Below are 21,190 nucleotides of genomic sequence, written 5' to 3' on the forward strand. Positions count from 1 at the left end.
ATGCTTCCTCTTCTCCTTGTGGTGAAGTTGCTGGCAGTCGGCTTCTTCCAGGGCAGGGCAGGATTGTTACCAGCTGGCACGTTGGCTGTGAGATTAAACTCGTTTCTGATTGCTCTCTTATTCTCCACATCCACTAATTTATTAAATGTCGTTAAACATCCCACTGGGCCCTGGCTTGTAGAGAGCATGGGGACATGCTGAGGCTGAGGGTTTGAGGGCTTCCTTCAAAGCAAAGAGGGCGTGGGGGCCCCTGCAGAGCCACAGAGGCCACGGGGATGAAGGTAGTCAGAGGGTGTGTGGATCTCTGAGAGTTGGGCAGGAAGAACAGGCAACTTACACAGGCGAAGGGTGGGCTTCTGGTGAGCTGGGGGGAACTCGGTGCTAGATGGGGAAGCGGGTGCATGGGGCGGGGGCTTCTTTTTCAGGTGGGTTTGTGTGTCTGTGTCAGGCCCTGTTCCCAAGCCCTCCCAACCCTCCATCCATCCATCCACCCACCCACCCATCTGTCCATCCATCCATCCATCTGTCCATCCATCCATACTTATATACATCCACACATGCATCCATTCATCCATCCATCTATACATATATACATGTATACATCTATTCATATGTCCATCCATCCACCCATCTATCCATCTGTCCATCTATTCATCCATCCATCTATCCATCCATTCATCTATACATACATATATACGTACATACATGCATATGTCTGTTCATTGATCCATCCATCCATCCACCCATCTGTCCATACATCCACCCATCTGCCATCCATCCGTCCACCCACCCATCTGTCATCCATCCATCCACCCATCCATCTGTCCATCCATCCATCCATCTATCCATCCATCCATACTTACATACATCCACACATGCATCCATTCATCCATCCATCTATACATATATACATGCATACATCTATTCATACGTCCATCCATCCACCCATCTACCCATCTGTCCATCTATTCATCCATCCATCTATCCATCCACACATTTATCTATTCATCCATCCATCCCTCCCTCCATCCATCCATCTACCCACCCATCCACTCATTCATGAAATAATTGTGTTTGTAGTATCCAGGCATGCTCTGGACCCCACAATGGGAGTGGAATGGCTGAACTGTGAACCTGGCCTGAGGGTGCTGGTGTTTTCATGGGGGTGGGCAGCGCATCTGCACAGAGGGCTGGGCAGGGATGTTCAGCCCTGGTGCAAAAGGTCACCCCAGGGAAGGCTGTCCTGCATGCAAGGGAAATGGTGGCTGCTGTGGGGGACACAGGCAGTGGCTGTCCCTGGGCTCTAAGCAAGTTGGGGGCATGGAGCTCAAGAGGGAGGTTGGTTCAGGGGAGGTTATGGCTTCACCTCCAGAGAACTGGGATGCTATGTGAAAAGTACATTAGGAGATGTGGCAGAAACATATATTAAAACTACAAATCAGTGTGGTTTCAACTGAAGACGGGAAAATGCCGTGGGGGTGTTGGCTAATTACAGGAGACTTGAGCAGTGAGGCCATAGCCTGCTGGTCTCAGTCTGCCTGCTGTGCCTCTGTTGGATGGGCCCAGGGTGGTGAGGAAGATGCTGGCTCTGAAGGGTCCCTCTGAAGGGTGAGCCTGGAGGAGGGAGATCTGTGGGCCCTGCCAAAGGGAGGCACTGCTCTACGCTGAAGTCACCAGCAAATGCAAGGGTTTGCCCACAGCTGGAAGCGGGTTCATTTGGAGCTCCAGTGGAAAATACCTGGAAGTGCCCTTGGTTGGGGGTGGGGCAAAGGCACCTTGGATGCCTGCCAGGCTCAGCTGGTATAGCGAGGTGCCTGGTGTCTTTGGGTTGGGAGTTTGGCTGGGTCCTGGTTTCCGAGTCACCCTGCCTTCTCCTGAAGGTTCTTCCAGCTATGGGCTTGATTCTAGCTGGTGGGGGTCTGAGACAACATGTTGCTTTGGGGAGGAAATGTCTCCGAATGCCATCAGCAGTGGCCTTTGAAGGGCAGGGATGGGGGTGTGGGTTTGAGGGGAAGATGCGGGGCTTGGGTCCCAGCTACTGGCAGCTTGGGGTGGGGGCTGCCCTGCTGTTGGCAGCAGGCCCTACCTGAGTCTTCTCTGGGGCGAGGCGACCTAGGGCAGGAAGAGAAAGGGAAGCAGGGCTGGGAGTCGGGGAGCAGCTCCCCCTCCCAGGCAGGCTCTGGGGAGCTGGCATGGCACGTCAGAGGCTGGAAGCCTGAAGCCAGAGATGATGACCAGCGCCTAGAGGTTTTGAGCTTTTGAGGTTTCTTTCCCACGTGGGGGCCCTTCCCCCAGGAGGAGCATGAGGATCCCCCCGGGGCCCACTCTCAGCGTCAGTGAGGTGGGGGAGCTGGAGTGTACCTCGGATGCTGGCGTTTCTTGCATCAGGTGCCCTGCCTCGTACCCTGAGGACGTTCCCAGGCCTGGGGCTGTGGGGAGGGCATCTCCAGCATAGAGTGTCTGGTGGCTCCGGGGGTCCCAAAGCCTACCTCCTTGCCAGTAGCGAGCTGGCAGCTGCGAGGCCTCCTGTTATTCATTCCAGGGTCTGGCTTGTAGAGCCTTAAATCTTGAGCGTGGAGAGCATGAATTTCCATGGGGTGATTAATGAAAGAAAAATTGAGCCGGCAGCACAGAAAGTGACCGGTTGAAGAGAGTCAGTGACAAGTTGGATGGTCTCTGCCTCCCTGCCAATCCAGAGCTCTGACCCGGCTGGGGGCGCCACCTGGTGGTTGCGGGGGTGGTGGCACCCAGTCCCCAGCTGAGCCGAGCGGACACACCCCGTAAGGTGGGGGCTCTGGGCCTCGTGTGCCCACACCTCGGAGCCTTGGCCCTGTCCCTCTGGGGCTGCTGCGGGGCGGGGCCAGGGTGGCTCTCCACGGCGCGGGGACCCAGCAGCCGCTCTGGTCATCCGACTTCATCGCTGCAGCTCAGGGGGGGGGGGGCGCATCTCTGGTTTAGGGGCACTTCCCAGCTGGCTCAGCAGGTAAAGAATCCATCTGCAGTGCAGGAGACACAGGAAAAGCAGGTTCAATCCCTGGGTCGGGAAAATCCCCTGGAGGAGGGCATGGTAACCCACTCCAGTATTCTTGCCTGGAGAATCCCATGGGCAGAGAATCCTGGCGGGCTAGTCCATGGGGTCGCAATGAGTCGGACACAACTGAGCAGAAGCACACTGGTTTAGTGACGGTGGGAAAAGCCCCACTTCCTTTGTCGTGCCCCATCTGGACCACCTTCCTGTCTCCCCATTTATCAAAATCCTGCTCATTCGTCAAAGCCCAGCAAGCCCTTCTGGCTGCATCTTGAGCTGGAGCATCTCTCCGCACTCCTGCACAGCGCTCTGCCCCATCACCAGGTCACTGCAGTGGCCTGACTGCTCGCCTGCCCCCTTTGCCCTCCAATGGCCTGTTCTCCGCACAACAGCCAGAGTGACCTACTGAAATCCCAGATCACGTCCCTGACCTGCTCCTGGCTCGCCATCTCACTGAGAACAGATGCTCTGAGGGCCCGCCCACTGGTCCCCACCACTGTCACCTTGCTGCCCCCTCCCCTGCCCCCAGCTGGCCAGGCTCACCCCCAGTCAGGGCTTTTCACCAGCTGTCTCCTCTGGAACCTCCTTCCCAATTATCCATGTGGTTGACTTCTCCTCTTCTGGTGCCTAGTCGCTCAGCCGTGTCCAACTCCTTTGCAACCCCATGGACTGTAGCCCACCAGGCTCCTCCGTCCATGGGATTCTCCAGGCAAGAACACTGGAGTGGGTTGCCATGCCCTCCTCCAGGGGCTCTTCCCGACCCAGGGACTGAACTCCCATCTCCTGCATCGCCTACACTGGCAGATGAGTTCTTCATCACCGGAAAGTCCCTCCTTTCATGGGTCCCTCCTCAAATGACACTTTTCGAGAGGCCTTCCCTGACCGCCCCCTGCCCCGCCCCGACCCCCCATACTTTCTGACTCTTTCTCCTCCTGACTTCTTTTTCTTCACGGCACCTGGACTTTTGTCTTCTGTTTGCTTGTGTGATGTCTGTGTCCCCCCTTCCCTAGGGTGTCTCCCTGAGCTCAGGGCAGGGCCTGGCTTTCCTGAGCGGCGGCACCATTCCGGTTTGTGGAACAGGTGAGGGATGAAGTGCGTCTCCTCCAGGAGCCTCTGGCCCTGTCTGTTCCCGCTCTCCGCCTGCATGTGGCAGCCCGGCCTTTGCTGCCACGTGTTTGCTCCCTGGAGGCTTGGGTTCTGAGCGTCGCAGCCTGGCACCTGGCTCGTGAAATGTTACCTAGAGGCCAGCGCCTGGCCCTGTCACCCTCTCCACAGGGCTTCTTTCTTTTAAATTCTCATAGTGGTCCCGAAGAGGTGGGCAGCGTCTCATTCTCCACCTGCCCCATCCACATGTCTGTGGGGCTGCGCCTCCACCTGGCACCTGAGCTCTGGGCCCTTCACCTGTTCCCCGAGCATACAATCTGGGAAGCTGTGCTTCCCTGGCTCCCATCTGGCCCCAGTAGAGGCCCCGGGAAGACAGGTCCCTAACACCAGCACCACTGTGCTAACAACTGTGCTCTTATTTAATCGCTCAGTCGTGTCCGACTCTGCAACCTCTGTAGGAGCCTCCGTAGCTCACCAGGCTCCTCTGCCCGTGGGTTTCTCCAGCCAAGAATACTGGAGTGGGCTGCCATGCCCTCCTGCAGGGGATCTTTCCAACCCAGGGGCAGAGCCTGCATCTCCTGTGTCTCCTGCTTCGGCAGGTGGATTCTTTACACCAGAGCCACCAGGGAAGCCTGTGGCTGTAGGTCCTCAGTAAATACCTGGTGACTGATGGACTCAGGCTCCGCGGGGGTGGAGCAGGGAGTGTCAGTTTATGGAGCGGAAGATAGGCCGCTGTGGAGACTGCGTTGTTGCGGGCATCGCAGCCGCAGGGGAGCCGTGCAGCAGAGCTGGGTGCAGCTGCCAGCTCCCTGGGGTGTGTGGGGAGTGGTGGGTTCCTGCACAGCGGGTACCAGCCAGCCCCTCAGCCAGACCAGGGAGCTCCTTCCTATTTCCAGCTCTGTGGAATTTTTCTTCCTGCTCTGTGGGCAAGTGCCCCTTCTCATCAGGGTGGCGGGACGCACTCACCGCAGTCTGGCTCTGAGGAATGGGGTTCTGAGGTTCTCTACCAAAGCCCTCACTTGCTTCCATGGCCACCGTGGCCCCACCCCATCCCCTCTTCTTCCTGAGCTCCAGACCCTCTGCCCAGTGGGACGCCCGCAGCCCTGCGTGTGCAGCTGGGACCTTCTGCGTTTGTCACCCGCTTTCCCTGTGCCCTGTTTAATCTGTCTTCATTGAAGTGACCCTACAGGGGTCATGAGGCTGGTGTCATCCCATTTGCCAGATGAGGAGACTGAGACGCGGAGAAGCTGGGGGCTGTGTGCAGGCCACCCCCCACCAATGTAGTTCGGGTCCTGTGGTACCTGCTCCATGTCTCATGGCTGGGACCGGGGATGGGGTGGAGGGGTGGGGATGGTTGGGGTGAGACCGGCGGTCTTCCAAGTCCCATGGAGATGGATTCGGGCTAATGGGCTTTCCTTTCTCTCCAGCTCTGTGGCTGTGGGCTGCTTGGAGTGGGCATTTGGCTGTCCGTGTCGCAAGGCAACTTTGCCACCTTCTCCCCCAGCTTCCCGTCGCTGTCAGCAGCCAACCTGGTCATCGCCATAGGCACCATCGTCATGGTGACGGGCTTCCTCGGCTGCCTGGGGGCCATCAAGGAGAACAGGTGCCTCCTCCTCAGTGTAAGTTGGACCCCAGCCCCCCAGTCTCCCAGCCCCCTTAGTCCCCCAGCCCTCTGAACACTGGGGCCTGCTGAGCCCACTGGGTGTCTAGCCTGAGCTTCTAGAATGACCACGCCCCTCTTCCTCATGATTGGCTACCCCTGGCCTAGGTGCCCCTCCCACTCCTTGATTGGCCATCAGGCTTTATCTCCCTCTCCTGCCCACATGGGATCCTCAGGAGTGGTGGCCCCTCCCTACCTGGGAAGCCTGCCCCCTGCCATCCTGTTTGTGACCCCTCCCAGTCCATGACCACGTGCCCATGCCTGCACCTTCTCATTCCAGTTCTTCATCGTCCTGTTGATCATCCTCCTGGCAGAGCTGATCTTAATTATTCTCTTCTTTGTCTACATGGACAAGGTAAGTCTTCCAGAAGGGGAGGGCGCATATGGGGTATCATCGCCCTTGGGGTTGGGTCAGGGAATCTGGAGGAAAAGCACCGACAAGTTGTATCTCTGAGGAGAGGAGAGCTTTTGGTGGGGGCAGCAGGGAGCTCATCTGCTTGTAGCTTGTGTTGTCTTAGGAAGTGTGTGTATGTATGTGTGTGTGTGTATTGCTCAGTCGTATCTGACACTTTGTGACCCCATGGACTGTAACGTGCCAGGCTCTTCTGTCCATGGGATTTCCCAGGCAAGACTACTGGAGTGGGTTGCCATTTGCTACTCCAGGGGATCTTCCTGACTCAGGGATTAACTTGCATGTCTTAGGATGTAGACCCTCTAGTCACCCAGGGATGCCCTAACCCTAGCCCTGACTGGGGAGCGCCACTGAGCTCCCTGTTACTGGGAGCATTCTCAAGCATAGCTGTGCTGACCACTTGGACAAGGGTCTTGAGAAGCCCCAAATTCTTGAAGTTCTCCAATTTATTGAAGTTCTTCTCCAAGAAGAACTTCTCCACGAACTTGAAGTTCTTCTCCAAGAATTTGAAAAGTTCACATTTTAGGCCAGAAACCCTGCGCAAAACTCACTGGCTGGCTGGGCTGGGTGCTAGGGAGGGTAACCCAGAGGTAACACGGTGGAATTTTCCAGGTGATACTGCCCAGGGCTCAGCATCAAGGGAGCTGTGCTTCCTTTTCCAGAGGCCTTTGGGGATAGGCAGCTGATCTCATGGGCTTCCCTGACAGCTCAGTTGGTAAAGAATCTTCCTGCAATGCAGGAGACCCCGGTTCAATTCCTGGGTCAGGAAGATCCCCCGGAGAAGGGATGGGCTACCCACTCCAGTATTCTTGTCCTTCCCTTGTGGCTCAGCTGGTAAAGAATCCACCTGCAGAGTGGGAGACTTGAGTTCGATCGCTGGGTTGGGAAGATCCCATGGAGAAGGAAAGGCTACCCACTCCAGTATTCCAGCCTAGAGAACCTTATGGACTGTAGAGTCCATGGGGTTGCAAAGAGTTGGACATGACTGAGCAAAAACGACTTTCACTCACTCACTTCAGCTGATCTCAGGCTGCACTGGGGGTTCAGGAGGTTAAGAAGGACTAACCCCCGTCCAGGCTGGACAGTTCTCCACCCAGTCAGGAAATTTCCTCTGGGACCACCAAGAATGACTGGCCAAGCATGCAGACTTAGGGCTCAGGGCACTTCTGTTCACTTCTGTTCATGGTAACCAGAACCATGTAACCATCTGCCCCTTGGGTCCTGAAGGAGTCTCCCAGGCCACACCAAGAGGGAGAGTCACTATGAGGGTTAGAAGCAGTGATTCCTTTGCATCTGTATAAAGGAGGCACTGATAATACCGAGAGATGCCTGTGGGCCGGCCCTGTTCTTGGTCTTCATGGGAATCATTCCTTTAATTCTCACAACTGTCTCCGAGGTGGATGTTATGTGCCAGTGTTATAGACAAGGCAGAGGTGGGAGAGGGTAAGCAACTTGCTGGCGAGGGGTGGCCCCACACTCTGGACGGCAGCTTTGCGCCCTGCAGTTCCCAGGGTGTGTTCCCACAGGGCCAGCATGGAAGGTGGGATGTCATGGGCCAGGGAGCAGTGTGGCCTGTGGGGGGCATGTCCTGGGAGCAGGGGAGCTATGGGGGGCCTTGTGCTGTCTCCGCTTCTGAGGGTCCCTGCTCCCTCCTGAAATGCTCAGCTCTCACTGGGGTCACCTCCGGCCCCCAGCAGGCCTCCCCCATGAGTCTGCGGGGCCGGCACTCGCGGCTGACCTGGGCGACCTGGGGAGAGGGGCAGCCTCCTGGTCCCCCGCCCCAACCCCAACCTGAGCCTGCCCTCGCCCGACAGGTGAATGAGAACGCCAAGAAGGACTTGAAGGAGGGCCTGCTGCTGTACAACTCAGAGAACAACGTGGGGCTGAAGAACGCCTGGAACATCATCCAGGCAGAGGTGAGGGCTGGGGGCGGGGGCAGGTGTGGGTGGAAGGCGGGGCCTGGGCCTCAGACTCCACCTCCCAGCCTGGGCTGAGCCACCAGCTTTCTGGGTCAGACATGGTGCTCTGGGCGGCAGCTGCAGTGGGGCAGCGGGGCAGCGGGGCGGGTGGTGGGCTGCGTGGGGGCCTGGATGTGGCCAGCAGCCATCCAAGGGGCTGGGAGCTGGGAATCAAGATGGGCAATCAGGAGGGCACCTCCTCCATCACATCCTTTCTGAAGCTTCAGCACAAATGATGGTATTTTAGCAACAGGTCTGCCTCCCCGGTTGTGACTCAGGAAACCCTGTCCTAAGAGGAAACATGTCCGTGTAGCTCCATGTGGAGCCTGGGGAGGGGCTGCCACCATGAAGCCAAGAGCTGGGCGCAGACAAGCAGATGGCTGAGTGCTCTGCCCAGTGCCCAGTGCCCAGCGCCTTGCTCAGAGAGCAGGCGGTCGCCTCCAGGAGGGAGATATCATTCCGTCCTCTGGGCCTGGCTGGGGCCCAGAGAAGGGACAAGCAAGCTGGACTCTGGGTGCCAGCTCCCATGGGGCTGGGCAGCAGGGAAAGGCCCGAGCTGGACCCGTCTGACCGCCCCCCCCCCCCCTCCCCCTGCAGATGCACTGCTGCGGTGTCACCGACTACAGAGACTGGTTCTCGGTGCTGGGGGAGAACACGGTCCCCGACCGCTGCTGCATGGAGAACTCCCAGGGCTGCGGACAAAACAACACCACCCTCGTGTGGAGAACGGTGAGGCTGGGCACCCGGGGGCCCTGGGTGGACAGTGGAGAATGGTGAGGCTGGGCACCCCGGGGGCCCCTGGGTGGACAGTGTGGGCAGGGGCAGGTGGTGGTCCAGGACACTGAGGAGGTGGCTTAATGTAGGATGGGTGAGGGCACACGGGCCTGAAGCCGAAAGGCAGTGGCGAGTGAGCGTCTGGGCCCATGTCTTGGAGAGTCAGAGTCTGGTAGGAATGGGCTCTGGGGCTGTGCAGTGGGGCCTTGTGGACGGAACAGGGGTGGGGGCGGGGTCCAAAAGGAAGTGAGGTGGGGGCTGGGCAGGAGGGTCCACGGTTCACCGCAGCACCTGAAGCTGTGGGCCTCACTCCCCAGGGCTGCTACGAGAAGGTCAAACAGTGGTTTGCTGACAATAAGCACGTGCTCGGCACGGTGGGGATGTGCCTTCTAATCACTCAGGTAAGGGGGCCGTCCTGCCAGCGGGGTGGAGGGGACAGCCCGAGGGAGATCCCTCCCTGCAGGGCCTGCGCGCCACCCCGCCACCCACCCCGGGCCTGCCCGTGCCTCCTCACGTCCCCCTGAGCCCTGGCCCTGTACTGGCCTTGCAGGAAGGGCTGGCTGGGACAGGCCTGTCCCCCTAGGCACAGGGACCTTTTTTACTTTGTGACCCAAGCACTTGGCACCGTGTGAGGAGAGCCGGGGCGGCCTCCTCGGGGTCCGTCCCGCCCCAGCGCCTGTGCGAGTGTGCTATGTGGCGCACGCGGCTCAGTTTCTGTGCCTTTGTTTTCGCATCTGTGTAGTGGGCTTGATCACGGGTCACTTCTTAGCACTATGTGAGTCTGATATCCGGAACGTTGGGCCGGAGGGCGCTAGGGAGGGGCTGGCTGCCCTCCTTGGTCTGCGTTTTGTGTGTGGCTGTGCTGCACGGCCCAGCATGGGTGACAGAGAAGGATGCCAAGGAGACGCTCAGCTCGCTCCTGGACGAGGAGGCTGACGCGGTGGGAACAGGAGACCCCCCGTCTTTCTGGGGGTTGGGGGCTCCCTCTCCCAGTTGTATGTAGCTGCTACCCCTGGTGAGCCCCGAACCCTGACCGGTGGACCCACAGAGAGACGGACGTCCTGCTCGAAGTCCCCTTTCTTCCCTAAACCCTGGGGCCTGCGGTTCGGACCGAATCTGCTCGTCGAAGAGCCTTTGAGCTTGGCGGATGAGCCACTGTGCCCGCTCAGGGCTCCGACGGGAGACAGGCCTGCGGGAGAAGGCTGTGTGGTTCTGAGTGGGGCTCAGGTCAGGGCGGCCCGCGGCAAGGCCTGGAGCAGTGCGCTGGGGCTGGGCTGGGTCCAGCCCCCGGCCTCCAGGGCCATCACAGACCTTGAGCCTGAGAGCCACGGAGGCAGTGAGTGTCCCCAGCCAGCGGGTCCATGCTGTGTGCTGCTGCCTGAGGGGCGGGCAGGCTGCCCTCCTGCTCCTCCAGTACGTCAGGACCCAGAGGGTGCAGGGGCACAGATGGCCATCAACATCCTCCCAAGGCAGCAGCCGTGAGTCACCGTGCCGTGGGCCCCGGGACTCCACTCAGCGTTCCTGCCGCCTCCCCACTGACTCCCCAGCTCCTCAGCCCCCTCCCATTTAGGGTCAGGCCCCTGTCCTCACCGTGCTCTGAAACAGCAGGTTTCTGGGCCTCACAGCCGGGTGACATCCAGCCTGGACAGTCCAAGGGGCCAAGCTCCCCATGTGCAGCCCTTCTTAGCTCTGCTTCGCCCTCACACCCCCTGACGTCTGCAGAATGAGAGGGGCTCCCCCGTGGGTGCTGGGTGCCCCCTAGGCCCCTGTCTAAGGCCCCTTGGCCCCATGTCTTTCAGATTCTGGGCATGGCCTTCTCCATGACCCTCTTCCAGCACATCCACCGGACTGGGAAGAAGTATGACGCCTGAGCGGCTGGCCGAGCGCCCCGGCCCCCGCAGACACTGTGCGAGGGAAGAGGCCTTCAGCTCTGTGTCGCCTGCACCTCCAGACTGCTGACCCCCGCATCCCTGCCCTGGCCTGCCTTCCCGGCCACCTGCCAAAGCCTTGTCGGTGGGCGGAGGCCGCGGGCAGGGGAGGAAACACAGAGACCTTGGGGTGCCGGGGCGCCCGGATTCCTGTGTATTTGCCAAAGAAGACAGGGTGGGTGGGTGGGGGGTGTGCTCCAGGAGCCCCCAGCACTGATGCGTTTCTGCCCTGTCTTTCTTCCTCAGCTGACACTTTGTCCCCCGCATGGCATGGGGTGGGGGTGGGGGCGCTCAGGGCTGCCTTCTGGTGGAGAGACTGCCCAGTAGCGCCCCGGTGCCCCCCAGCCACCCAGAGAGGGTGTGCACTGGCAGGGGGCCGGCTGACCGTCTCCAGGCCGGGCTGGGCTGTGGGAGCGTCTCACCCAGGCATTTTATACCTTACAGTGTAACTTTTTTTAAATTTTATTTTACTCTGATTATGATTATTCAGGAATACTATCTCTCAGATAAGTTTAGGGTTAGCTTTCTGATTTATAACTTTGTACTGCGTTGATTTCTGTAATGGTTTGGTTTTCTTTCTGTGGGTGGGGGACGGGAAGGGACAGGGCACGTCCGTTCGTCTGGTTTCTATCAGGACAGACCTCTGGGCACACTCAGGAGGCGGTGGCCAGGATGCACTGAGGGACGGGGGAGCCTGGGGGAAGGCGGCAGGGGAGACAGGGGGGCGGGAGGCACGGGATGGAAGCGAGACACAGGGCAGGGGGTCTTCTGGGGGCTGGGGGTGCTTTGCCAGGAACGAGGCCGAGCAGGCGTGGGTCCTTATGCGTCTCTGATGAGCAGTTCTTTTTCCTTCTTCCTCCCACCCGCCCTCTGCGGGCTGGGAGGCTCCCCTTCCATCCCTTGCGGGGGATTCCCGCGACAGGTTCTGCAAACCCGTTATTTCACAGACATTCCTGCTAGAAACTCTCGGACAAATACCTCTCTAGTTCAGATGCTGCTCACTCTCTCACATTGCTTCTGGAAGGGGAAGCAGTCCTTCCGTGGAGCTGCTCAGAAGTGACAGAGGACCCACGACCTCCAGAGGGGAGGGCCGGGGGAGCCCTGATGGTCCGGCCGGAGTCACTGCCGGGAGGAAGGGAGGGAGGGAGGGGTGGATGTCCACCCGGGTGCCAGGACCCTCAGCTCCTTGCTTGGGGTTCACTGATGCAGCAGTGGCTGGCGATCATGTCCTCTGCGACCCCAAGGGAAAGCAGAGAAAACTCGAGGAAACCCAGAGGGATCCTGTTACGGTGGCCCCAGGACAAAGCAACCTGAGTCAGACAGCTGGGGGGTGTCCGGCCGCAGCCAGGTGCCCCCACCAGGGTTCACGCTGGTCTAAGCAAGTTGTGCAGTTGAAATATAAGAATCGGTAGGGCTGAGCTTGGAAAGGTTCCTCACCAGCTAGCACTTCCCCAGACGGGCCTCACCTGGGTGCTGCCTTTGTCCTGCGCCGTTTGGCTGGGCGCCCCGATCTCCCGAGAGGCGTCCCCTGCTTTTTTTCCTCCCCATCCTGTGTGTCCAAGAGCTGACACCCAGCCAGCACCCCCTTCTCCCCTTAAGCATAAGACGGTTGGGACCAGCAGTGCAGAGCTTTTGTGTGTCAAGGGTCGTGCTTCTGGGTGGTGGGGAGCAGAGAAAAGGGTGGTCTCGGTGAGCTGGGTGAAGTAGAGACCACCTCCCGGGACAGGAGTGGGGGTGCCTGTGGGCAAGCTTGTGGGCGGGGTTTGGGAGGAGGATAGGCCGGTGCACACATGACCGGCCCTCCCCACCCTCTGGGCCTAACTTCTTGGAAAGGAACGTCAGTGGCTCCCCTGGGAACCCAGGTCTGCAGAGCCCAGAATAGACGTGCACCCTGCCCCCTCGAGGCACCCGCAGCAAACAAGCACTTGAGTGGCGCGCTGGGACTGCTGCATAGTGAGTTTGTTTTGAGGGGGCGTTGTTTATGCCTATCAATGCAATTTTAAAGTTTTGTTAAAATCAACAGGAAAAGCCTAGCACCTTGGGGTGATTGGGTCTCCCTGGAATCTCATGTTTCTGGAGCTTAGGGGGTGCCCTCCAGCCCTGGGGCCCTTGCCTCAGTCTCCCTCCTCCTGCCAGCCACCCCGCCTCGTCCATCTGTCTGCAGAGCCTTATCCACAGTTCTCCAAACTGCCTTCTTGCCTGACCCTGTGCTTGGCTGATTGGTCATTTGGCCGCGTCCGCACGGGGCGGCAGGCTCTGTGTACCAGGGGAGAGCCCTTCTGCGACCCTTTTTCCGTCGTGCAGAGCGGTTCCCCTGCTGCACAGAAGGCATGCTGTGTGCTGTCAGTGACGGGGCTCGGCATCTTCTCGGTGTCTCCTGACTCTGGGCTCACGCCAGAGCTACCTGAGTAAGTCCCCTCCCTGGCAGCTCCCTGCCCAGGTCAGAGTCAGTTCCAGGGGGTCTGATGCAGGCAGGTTAGAGTGGACTCCAAAGGCCAAGCTTCTGCAGCCTTTAGGGGCATGCCTGCCTCCACCCGGCCTTTCTCTGCAGCCAGGTGGGTGCAGGGCAGGTGGGCGAGCAGGGCTGAGCACCGCCCCTAGGGGCAGCAGTTGTGCGACCCCCGACCCCCCAGCTCTCCCCCACCGCCGCCGCCAGTGTGAGCCTCTCACTCTGGCAAGGCTGCTGACCGCCCTCCCACCCCTCTGAGATCCTCAAGCTGGTGTTCTGGTTTGACTCGGACCTGTTGGCCGTCCCTCCTTGCTCTGGTGGCCGAAGCATGGTCCAGGTGGATGGAAAGGAGGTCCCCACCTCTCCGGCCCCTGCCCACCGCTGGTGGAGGTGCTAGCAGCAGGGACCTGGCCGGACAGAGCCAGGAGGTGCCCTGCAGGGCCGGCCTGTGGTGTTCCCGTCCTCCCATCCTCCCCTCTGCCGCCTTGTGGCTGGGTCCAGGGTACGTCCCTGCCTCCCTCCTGACCGGGCCCCGCGTCGAGGGCGAGGCTGGGGCTCCTGCCCGCACCCCGTCCACCGGGGAGACATGGCCGAGTGGGGTCCCGTGGGCTGGTTTCAGCGCACTTTTCTGCTTGCGATGCCGCATCTGTACGCTTCCTTCATCCTGGTCCTGGCTGTGGAACGCCATGTTTTTAGCATGTTTTTAAATAAAAGCTGGTAACGTGTCAAAAGCACACACAGGCTGTCTCTTTGTGGTGTTCTCGAGTCCCCTGAGCTGAGCCCAGGGCAGGGGGCTCTCCTCACCTCCTCGGGCCCTGGCTACAGATCTGTAGGTGGGTGGCCTGCCTCTCTGGGGGCCAAGCAGCCCTCACGCCCTCCTCGGCCTGGTCAGCGGATGCAGGCTCCCTGAGGGGCCAGCTTGAGTGGTCTGAGCCACCGTGTGAGAGGCCAGCTCCCAGCTCAGTGTCTGTCACCCACCACTGATGGCCCGTCCTGTGGGCTGGGTTCGTACCTGTGTGTGGGAGCGGTCCCGGAACAAGTCATCCATGGCCCCTGTGGGGCAGGGCTGTCAGGGCTAAGTACCTACGATGCTCCTGTGGGCCTGATGTCTCACCCGGGACTGAGGGGACCTCACACTGTGACCGGGCCCTGGGACACACCCATCAGCGTGAGATGCTCGTCAGTGGTCGGGAGAGGGGGGCCCAGGAGCCTCGAGAGCCCTGATCCGCCGGCTGCAGTGGGATGGTTGCCGGCTCCCCGGCTGGGGCTCTGGTTTGTGGTTCTCCTCTGCCGTCACTGTCACGGTGACAAGGCACAGAAGAGAGGCGGGTTGATGGGCTGGGCGGGAAGGAAGGGTGGGTGCAGCTTGGGGTATCCTCGAATCCCTCCTCGGGGGGAGATCAGGCTGGCACGACTTGTCCTGAGCACCCATCTTGGGGCCCCTTCCTGTGGCTGCCATGTTCCGAAGCCCCTGAGGCTTTGCTGAGGGTTGGGGGGTCTGAGGTGACCCCTTCTGTGTACCAGGGGGACCTCCTTTCCATCCACCTGGACCAGCTGGAGTGGGAGCCCCTGAGAGCCTCCCCAAGGATGGTTACCAGAGGGCCTTAGGGCTGAGGGGCCAGTGACCCCGAGTCATCCACTGAGGACCAACCAAGTCATAAGAGCGTGGTGGGGCTGCTCCCCCTTCCCGTCCTGCTCGCACTCCTGCCCCCAGCCCATGGATGTCCCAAGGGGATACCCACCCAGCCCTGTGCTGTCTGCTCCTGGGAGCAGAGTGCAGCCGGCGGGCTCCCTGGGCCCCAGAGCATCCTGGCTGCAGTGTGAGTGCTGGGCACCTGTCAACTGCGCTAAGCAACATGAACGCACGGCGCCCTGGCTGGGCAGGGACCACAGCCTATGAGCTGGTGGGAGAGCTTGAACTCTGCTCTTAAAGAGCAGAGGGAGCCCCTGAGAGGTTTGAATCCTAGTGTGATAAGCGCCAGCCCTCTGGCTGCAGTGACAACCAAGGGAGGTATACCAGCAGGATGCGAGGAGAGTGAGAGGGACTCACGGGAGGACTGACAAGCCGTGGTGATGGACCGGAGTCTGTGGGGAGAAGGAACCTTCCTGTTTTCCCTCCCGGCCATCATGAGTGCCTCTCTCAACAGGAGAGGGCTCCTGGAACCCAACGGAGGCTTCATGGGTCTCATGAACAGGGAGGAGAAGGCTGCCGGCTGTAACTAAATCTCGTTTAGTTGACGTTGATTCACAGCTCCTAAAATGCCTTTGTGTGCTCTATAGATCCCTCCTGACCACAACTGTTTTATTGGCTGTCACCGAGCCTGAGCTTTCAGCCTTAGCGAGGCACCACGTCTGGGTGGTCTGGGTGGAAAGAGCTCTGGTTGCAGGGCTGGAGCCTGGGTTCGGCTCCCACTCTGCACATGGCTGGTGTCCACGTGAGCACTGGGCTCTCACTGAACATGTCTTGGTTTCATCATCTGCAAAATGAAGATAATACTATTTTGCAGAATTAAATCCTCAAGATTTAATTCTTGAGGATTAAATAAAAGTGTGCATGTAAAGACATCTAGCTTGCTCCCGGACCAGAGTAGGCACTTGGGCAAGAAACTGGCCAAGTCTGGGACCTCAGGAGTCCTCAGACAAGAGGTGGAACCCCAAGGAAGAGCATCCCCTGGCTGAAAACCGGGGATGCAAGAGAGTGATCTAGAGGGGGAGCTGAGGTGTGGAGCGGGGAGAGAGCTCAGGAGGAGACCTGTGGACACAGACGAGTGTTTCCTCCCCCTCCCTGAGCCTGCTCTGCTCTGCTGGCCTAGTAGCAGCACTCAGTAATCCACGGAAGTCAGATTAAGGGGATGTCCTTTTGGACACAGAATATCGGCTTTGCGAGTGTTCTGTCTTACAGCGTCCGGCAAAGACTAGGAGGCTATTGCTTTAGCCATCTTGTTTCTGCTGATGTAACGACAGCCGTGGTGGCCTAGTGCATCTCCTCAAACAAAAAGAATAAGTCCAGGGGCGTGCCTGGGTCAGGGGCGTGCCTGGGTCAGGCTGTCTGGCTGCCTCCAGGCAAGAGTACTGGAGTGGGTTGCCATTTCCTTCTCCAGGGAATCTTCCCAACCCAGGGATCAAACAAGTGTCTCCTGCATCGCAGGCGGGTTCTTTACTGTCTGAGCCACCAGGGGGTCGCCCCGGATGCCAAGTAGAGGGGGAGCAGTGTTGTCAAGCCACACCGTGCTCTGCCGGTCTGCTGGTAGAGCCTTCTGCTGCCAGAGAGGTTTATTCCAGTGGCTGGTGAGTGCAGGGTCTAGCCTTGGCCAGTGTGCAAAGCAGGGCTGATCCGACACGTGGAAAGGCGGAGCCCTCTCACTGGTCAGCGACATCAAGAAGCTCCTTGCCTTTTGCCTCCCTCCCCTCACCCCACTGCCTTCCACTGGACTCCTGCAGCCTTAGTGTCGTCTCAGTAGATGCCCACTCTCTGTCAGAGACCCCGGATCCTCAAAAGATTCAGCCTTCTTGCTTACTGGTTGGCCATTCAGGAGCAGCATGTGAAATTAGACCTGATCCCTGACCTGCAATCCCTAACCCCCAATTAGGGGTTCGGAAATAGTTACTGCAACATTTACAAAGTCTGCTGGAAACTGTCCCCTTCTCTAGAAGCAGTCCCCAGCCGGTGGGAACAGGAGCCCTCTTGGCTCTGGCTGGCCTGGCTGATGACAAAGGGCATAGACGTGGACAGTGCAGACCTCGCTGATGGGCTCACGCTTTACTGCCCATCCTCTGCAACCCTGACCCCACCCCCACCCCCCTCACTGCAGCCTCACCTTTCTGCTCAGTCATTGCTGGATGCAGGAGGAAAGGGGAAGCAGGGCTTCCTGTACCACCACCCACAGCCTGCTCATCCTCAAGCCAGGGGAGGGAGGGAACAGGGTCCAGCCCAAGGCAGCCCACCGGCTGCCACCTGAGGCCAGAGCTAAGGACACTGGTGGGCGGGCAGGGGTGAGCAGGGCCCTGACCAGTGTGGTGGGTGGGTTTCCTATCGGGGGCCCTGCCCCCATCACTTCAGGGCACAGCGGGGCTTCTGACAAACCAATGGCCAAGAGGGGACAGTGAAGACTACAGCCCTGGATACCATTCCTTTATTGTCATGCCCCCAGGATAGAGGCAGAGGCTAAGGAGGGGCGTGTTTAAGCTGGGGCAATTCCTCTCTGTGCAAATGGTTAAGGCGACTTTTCCGTTTCCAGAAGTTGTGATGACCCCTATCCAATGGGCAGCTGGATCCAGGAGTCCTCCTGACACTGGGCTGCCTGGGACTCTTGGTGGCACCTGCAGGGGTGTGTCTGGTGTGGAAGCAGGGCAGAGAGGGGTTCCACATGGAACTGTGAAAAGAGCACAAGGCTGAGCGTTGTGTGGAAACAGAAGACGGGGCGTGAGGATGGAGTGGGCCCTCCCAAGGCACACAGAGGTGGTGGGAGAACGGGGCTGGGGCATCACTGTCCCTTCCAGGGAGAGGACCCAGGCCCCCGGTCTCCCTGCCAAGGTCACGGACCGGCAGGTACACAGCGGGTCGGGCGCTTTATCCCATGCTCCGGTGAATCCGGTGGGATTTGGCCTGACACCTGGGGGGCTGCTGAACCCTGGAGGGTGTAACACACATGGGAGGTGGCAGAGGCCTGCTCTGTGCCGTGTTCTAGGGCAGGCGCTGTTAAGGTGTGGCCCAGATGCCAGTAGCATCACTATCACCTGGGAACTTGTCAGGACGCAGGCTTGTGGCCCCTGCTACTGATGAGAAGCCCAGGGTGGCCCAACAACGGTTCAGAAGCTCTCAGGCTGATGCTGACCGATGCTGAGAACCCAGCTTAGACAACTCCATCACCAGCGTCTCCCGGGGGTGTGGGCACCGCCCAGTGGTGATACAGACAGGTGTCTTCCTTAGCCCATGGAAACCCCCATCCCCTTCTGTCCAGGTGGCAAACCGGGCAGAGAACCTTTACAAGGCTGACAGGGGGATGGGCAGCGATGGTAGTAATGGTTTCAATTCACTTCCTCTACCTCAGCCTCCCAAGATGAACCAGGTGGCAGAGTCCAAGCCAGAAACTGGCTGTGGGGATGAGAGTCCCCGGGGTGTAGCACTCTGCCCCTCCTGGGTGCTGCGCTGGAGGCCCAGGGAGGTGGGGTCTGGTCCAGGGGGAGGACCAGGGCCGCGTGGACTCCCGTGCCTGCCGTGTCCAGACCTCTGCACAGCCCCAGCTTTCTGGCCAGTCCCTGGTGTCGGGGGACTGATAGATGACCTTTGAGCGTCATGTCCTACTCCAAGGAGCTCGGGGTTGGGACGCCTCCCAGCAGGGACCTGGGAGAGGCTGCCCTGGGCACAGAGATGCATCCTTGCAGGCAGGATGGGCCAGCCTCCATCCTAACCCTTTGTGTGCTCCATGAGAAACTGCTGTTTCCTCTCACATTGTCTCATCTCCTGAGCTGCTGGCACCAACAGGGAGGTCCCAGTTTCAGATAGCACAGGGCTGTTCTCTCCCTCTCTGCAGTGTGGACCTCCACCCTCTGGGTGGGACCATTCCCAGGGCAGAACCAGAGTTCTCCTACCCTAGCCAGGACGGCCTCTACCCATGGAGGCGGCGGGAGCAGACAAGTCAGGCTCTCCTGGGCCTCCACCAGGACAAGGCTGTGCAGGTGACACCTACCCATTATCCCTCCGTGAGCCCCTGCTGACCTTGATAAAGTAAGCAGGGACCCCAGCAGGGGCACATGTGCAGCCAGCCAGCACTGCCCAGCCCACTGCCACCTCCCTTGGGCCCCTCAGGGGGAAGAAGGTGAGGGCCCTTCAGCCTTCACTTTGTAAGAAGTCAGCTAACAACTAGCCCTGCAGAGAACTTGGGACTTACAGTCATTTTTGTTTATCTGCATGAATCCAGGAAGCTGGAGGCAGCAAAGACAATCACAGCACCAATTTTGGGGGGGCCTTGGGACTCTGGGGTTGCTGGAAAGCTGGTCTCCCTTAGAGTGAACTGGCATCAGTGACCCCAGGGCCCTTCCTGACAGCCCCAGAGAATCCCAGGGCAGGAGGCAACCGGTTGCAGGAGGCTGGTCTGCCTTGTGTGTGCATGGGTCGCCCCTCTCCTGGGGTGTGCAGTTTTAGTACAGTGGAGGCTGTGATGGGGACAGCACTGACCCATGAATGGGAAAGAAAACACCTTCACCTGGGACGGGCCCAGGTCAGCAAGAGACAGCGGAGACCAGGTGTACCCTTTCTGGACTTGACCTTGGCATCATGAGGGTGGGAAGTAGGAAGTGCAGGATCCAGGAACTGGGGCCCGGGGACCGGCATGGGGGTCTCTGCCCACGTGGGACCCTCTCGGGGATCTTATGAGCTGATTCATGTTCTCTGGGAAACTGCCAACATCTGTGCTCAGTGTTTCCTAGGATTTCCTTTCTGTTCTCCGTCCACATTTTGGAAAGTCCTTTCTGAAAATTCCGTGCTCCAAGAGATGCAAGAGAAAACCTAACGAAGGGACCGTGTCTACTCTGGGAAGCAGAGCAGGGTCTCTGCAGGCCAAGCGCTGGGGGCTGGGTGGTCCAGGAGCCCCAGCTCAGGAAAAGGAGGTTCGAGGCAGAGCACCCCTGGGCTCAAGAGCTGCACCTTCTCGGTGGCTCCAGCTTCGCAGGGTCTGTGGTTTGGTTTAATCAGGAAGGATTTTACTCCCACCAACGTGAAGGGCAGATGATAGTTTTAAAAACCTGGCTTTCTTTGAGCGTCAGTCCAGAAAGGAGACCCCTGAGGGGCACATGGCTGGAGATTGGGGCTTGGGGTCATGGGCTCCCAGGGGACCCTCCTGGGGAGGGCCTGGAGCAGGCACCTGCTCCCCACCCTGGTAGCTTCACCCCCTGCCCCCCACCCTGCCACTACCCAACTCTGCCCTGCAGGAAGGAATCAGGCCATGGGACACTTCTCTCCAGGTGAGATGGTGCGGGTGGGAGGGGAGGGGAAGGGGGGAGGGCAAAGGCCGCTGTCTTCTGGGGGCAGAGCCAACTCTAACTGCCTATTCAATGCATTTCTCAGAGAGCACATCCAGCAGGGGTGGGAGAGGGGTGCTCAGCGCCCGTACGGGGGATCACAGGCTCGTATGCAGGCGTCCCAATGGGGGCAAAGTGGCCAGCCCCCGTTCAGGGTTCAGGAGCGGGGAGGAAAGCAGATTTCATCACAGCCCCCCAGGGTCCAAGGAAGCCTAGGCCTGGCGAGGCTCGGGCTGTGCCCTCTTGCTCCAGGATTCCGGTGGTGAGCACGCAGAAGTGGAGGGTGGGGGCTGCAGAGGCCGTGGTCGCAGTTCCTGGGTGGGTCCGGAGGGGCTGGGCACAGAGGAGGGGGAGATGCTGGGAGCTTCCAGGCCAGCTGGTGCTGACCCCGCAGGCCTAGCCTGTGGGCCTTGGGCCCCCGAAATTGTGAGGGGCAGTCGGGGCAGGACGCGGTTGGCTGTTAGTAAAAATGCAGCTGGGGCCTCCGGTGCAAGCCGCAGGTGAGCATCATGCCGCAAATCTGCGGGGAGAGAGTGCAGGGACACATAGGAGTCAGGAGTCTGCCAGCCTGCCGGCCAGAGCCAGACTTCCCACCCCCAGGACCCCCCTGTGGACTCAATCAAAGGCAGATTCAGACCCAGGGTCCTCGGGTGCGGGCCTGCGAGCCTGCATTTTCAATAAGCGCCCAGGTGATGTGGGCAGGGGCAGGAGGCGGGGACCACTTTGAGAACCACTAGCCAAGAGCAGTATTTCTCCCACTTGAATGTGCACGGGTTGCCCGGGGATGCCGTGGATTCCAGCCCTGAGGCCTGCACCTCTAAACAAGCCTCCTGTCCACATTGCCGCTCTGTGGTCCT

At 59.6% G+C, this 21,190-nt stretch overlaps 2 protein-coding genes across 6 annotated transcripts in view; one reads left to right on the forward strand and one right to left on the reverse strand.

The window, feature by feature from the left end:
* The window catches only part of TSPAN9 (tetraspanin 9), a 187,376-nt gene extending 175,950 nt beyond the window's left edge, over nucleotides 1-11,426 (forward strand). For both annotated transcript variants that reach the window (XM_040233738.1, XM_040233737.1), the window contains 6 exons: nucleotides 5,560-5,751; nucleotides 6,073-6,147; nucleotides 8,019-8,120; nucleotides 8,760-8,891; nucleotides 9,254-9,337; nucleotides 10,736-11,426. In XM_040233738.1, the coding sequence (XP_040089672.1) occupies nucleotides 5,560-5,751; nucleotides 6,073-6,147; nucleotides 8,019-8,120; nucleotides 8,760-8,891; nucleotides 9,254-9,337; nucleotides 10,736-10,807 (657 nt within the window). In that variant the 3' untranslated portion in view covers nucleotides 10,808-11,426. The remainder of the gene's footprint in view (nucleotides 1-5,559; nucleotides 5,752-6,072; nucleotides 6,148-8,018; nucleotides 8,121-8,759; nucleotides 8,892-9,253; nucleotides 9,338-10,735) is intronic.
* Nucleotides 11,427-19,979: 8,553 nt separating this feature from the next.
* Nucleotides 19,980-21,190, reverse strand: part of TSPAN11 (tetraspanin 11) — a 64,053-nt gene continuing 62,842 nt past the window's right edge. For all 4 annotated transcript variants that reach the window (XR_005719759.1, XM_040233741.1, XM_040233740.1 and 1 more), the window contains one exon: nucleotides 19,980-20,853. Coding sequence is in view for 3 of the 4 variants with exons in the window: in XM_040233741.1 (XP_040089675.1) it covers nucleotides 20,794-20,853 (60 nt within the window). In the remaining variant the exon portion in view is untranslated. The remainder of the gene's footprint in view (nucleotides 20,854-21,190) is intronic.

This window comes from Oryx dammah, unplaced genomic scaffold (assembly GCF_014754425.2).
Source record: "Oryx dammah isolate SB20612 unplaced genomic scaffold, SCBI_Odam_1.1 HiC_scaffold_29, whole genome shotgun sequence".
In the NCBI taxonomy this organism is placed as follows: Eukaryota; Metazoa; Chordata; class Mammalia; order Artiodactyla; family Bovidae; genus Oryx; species Oryx dammah.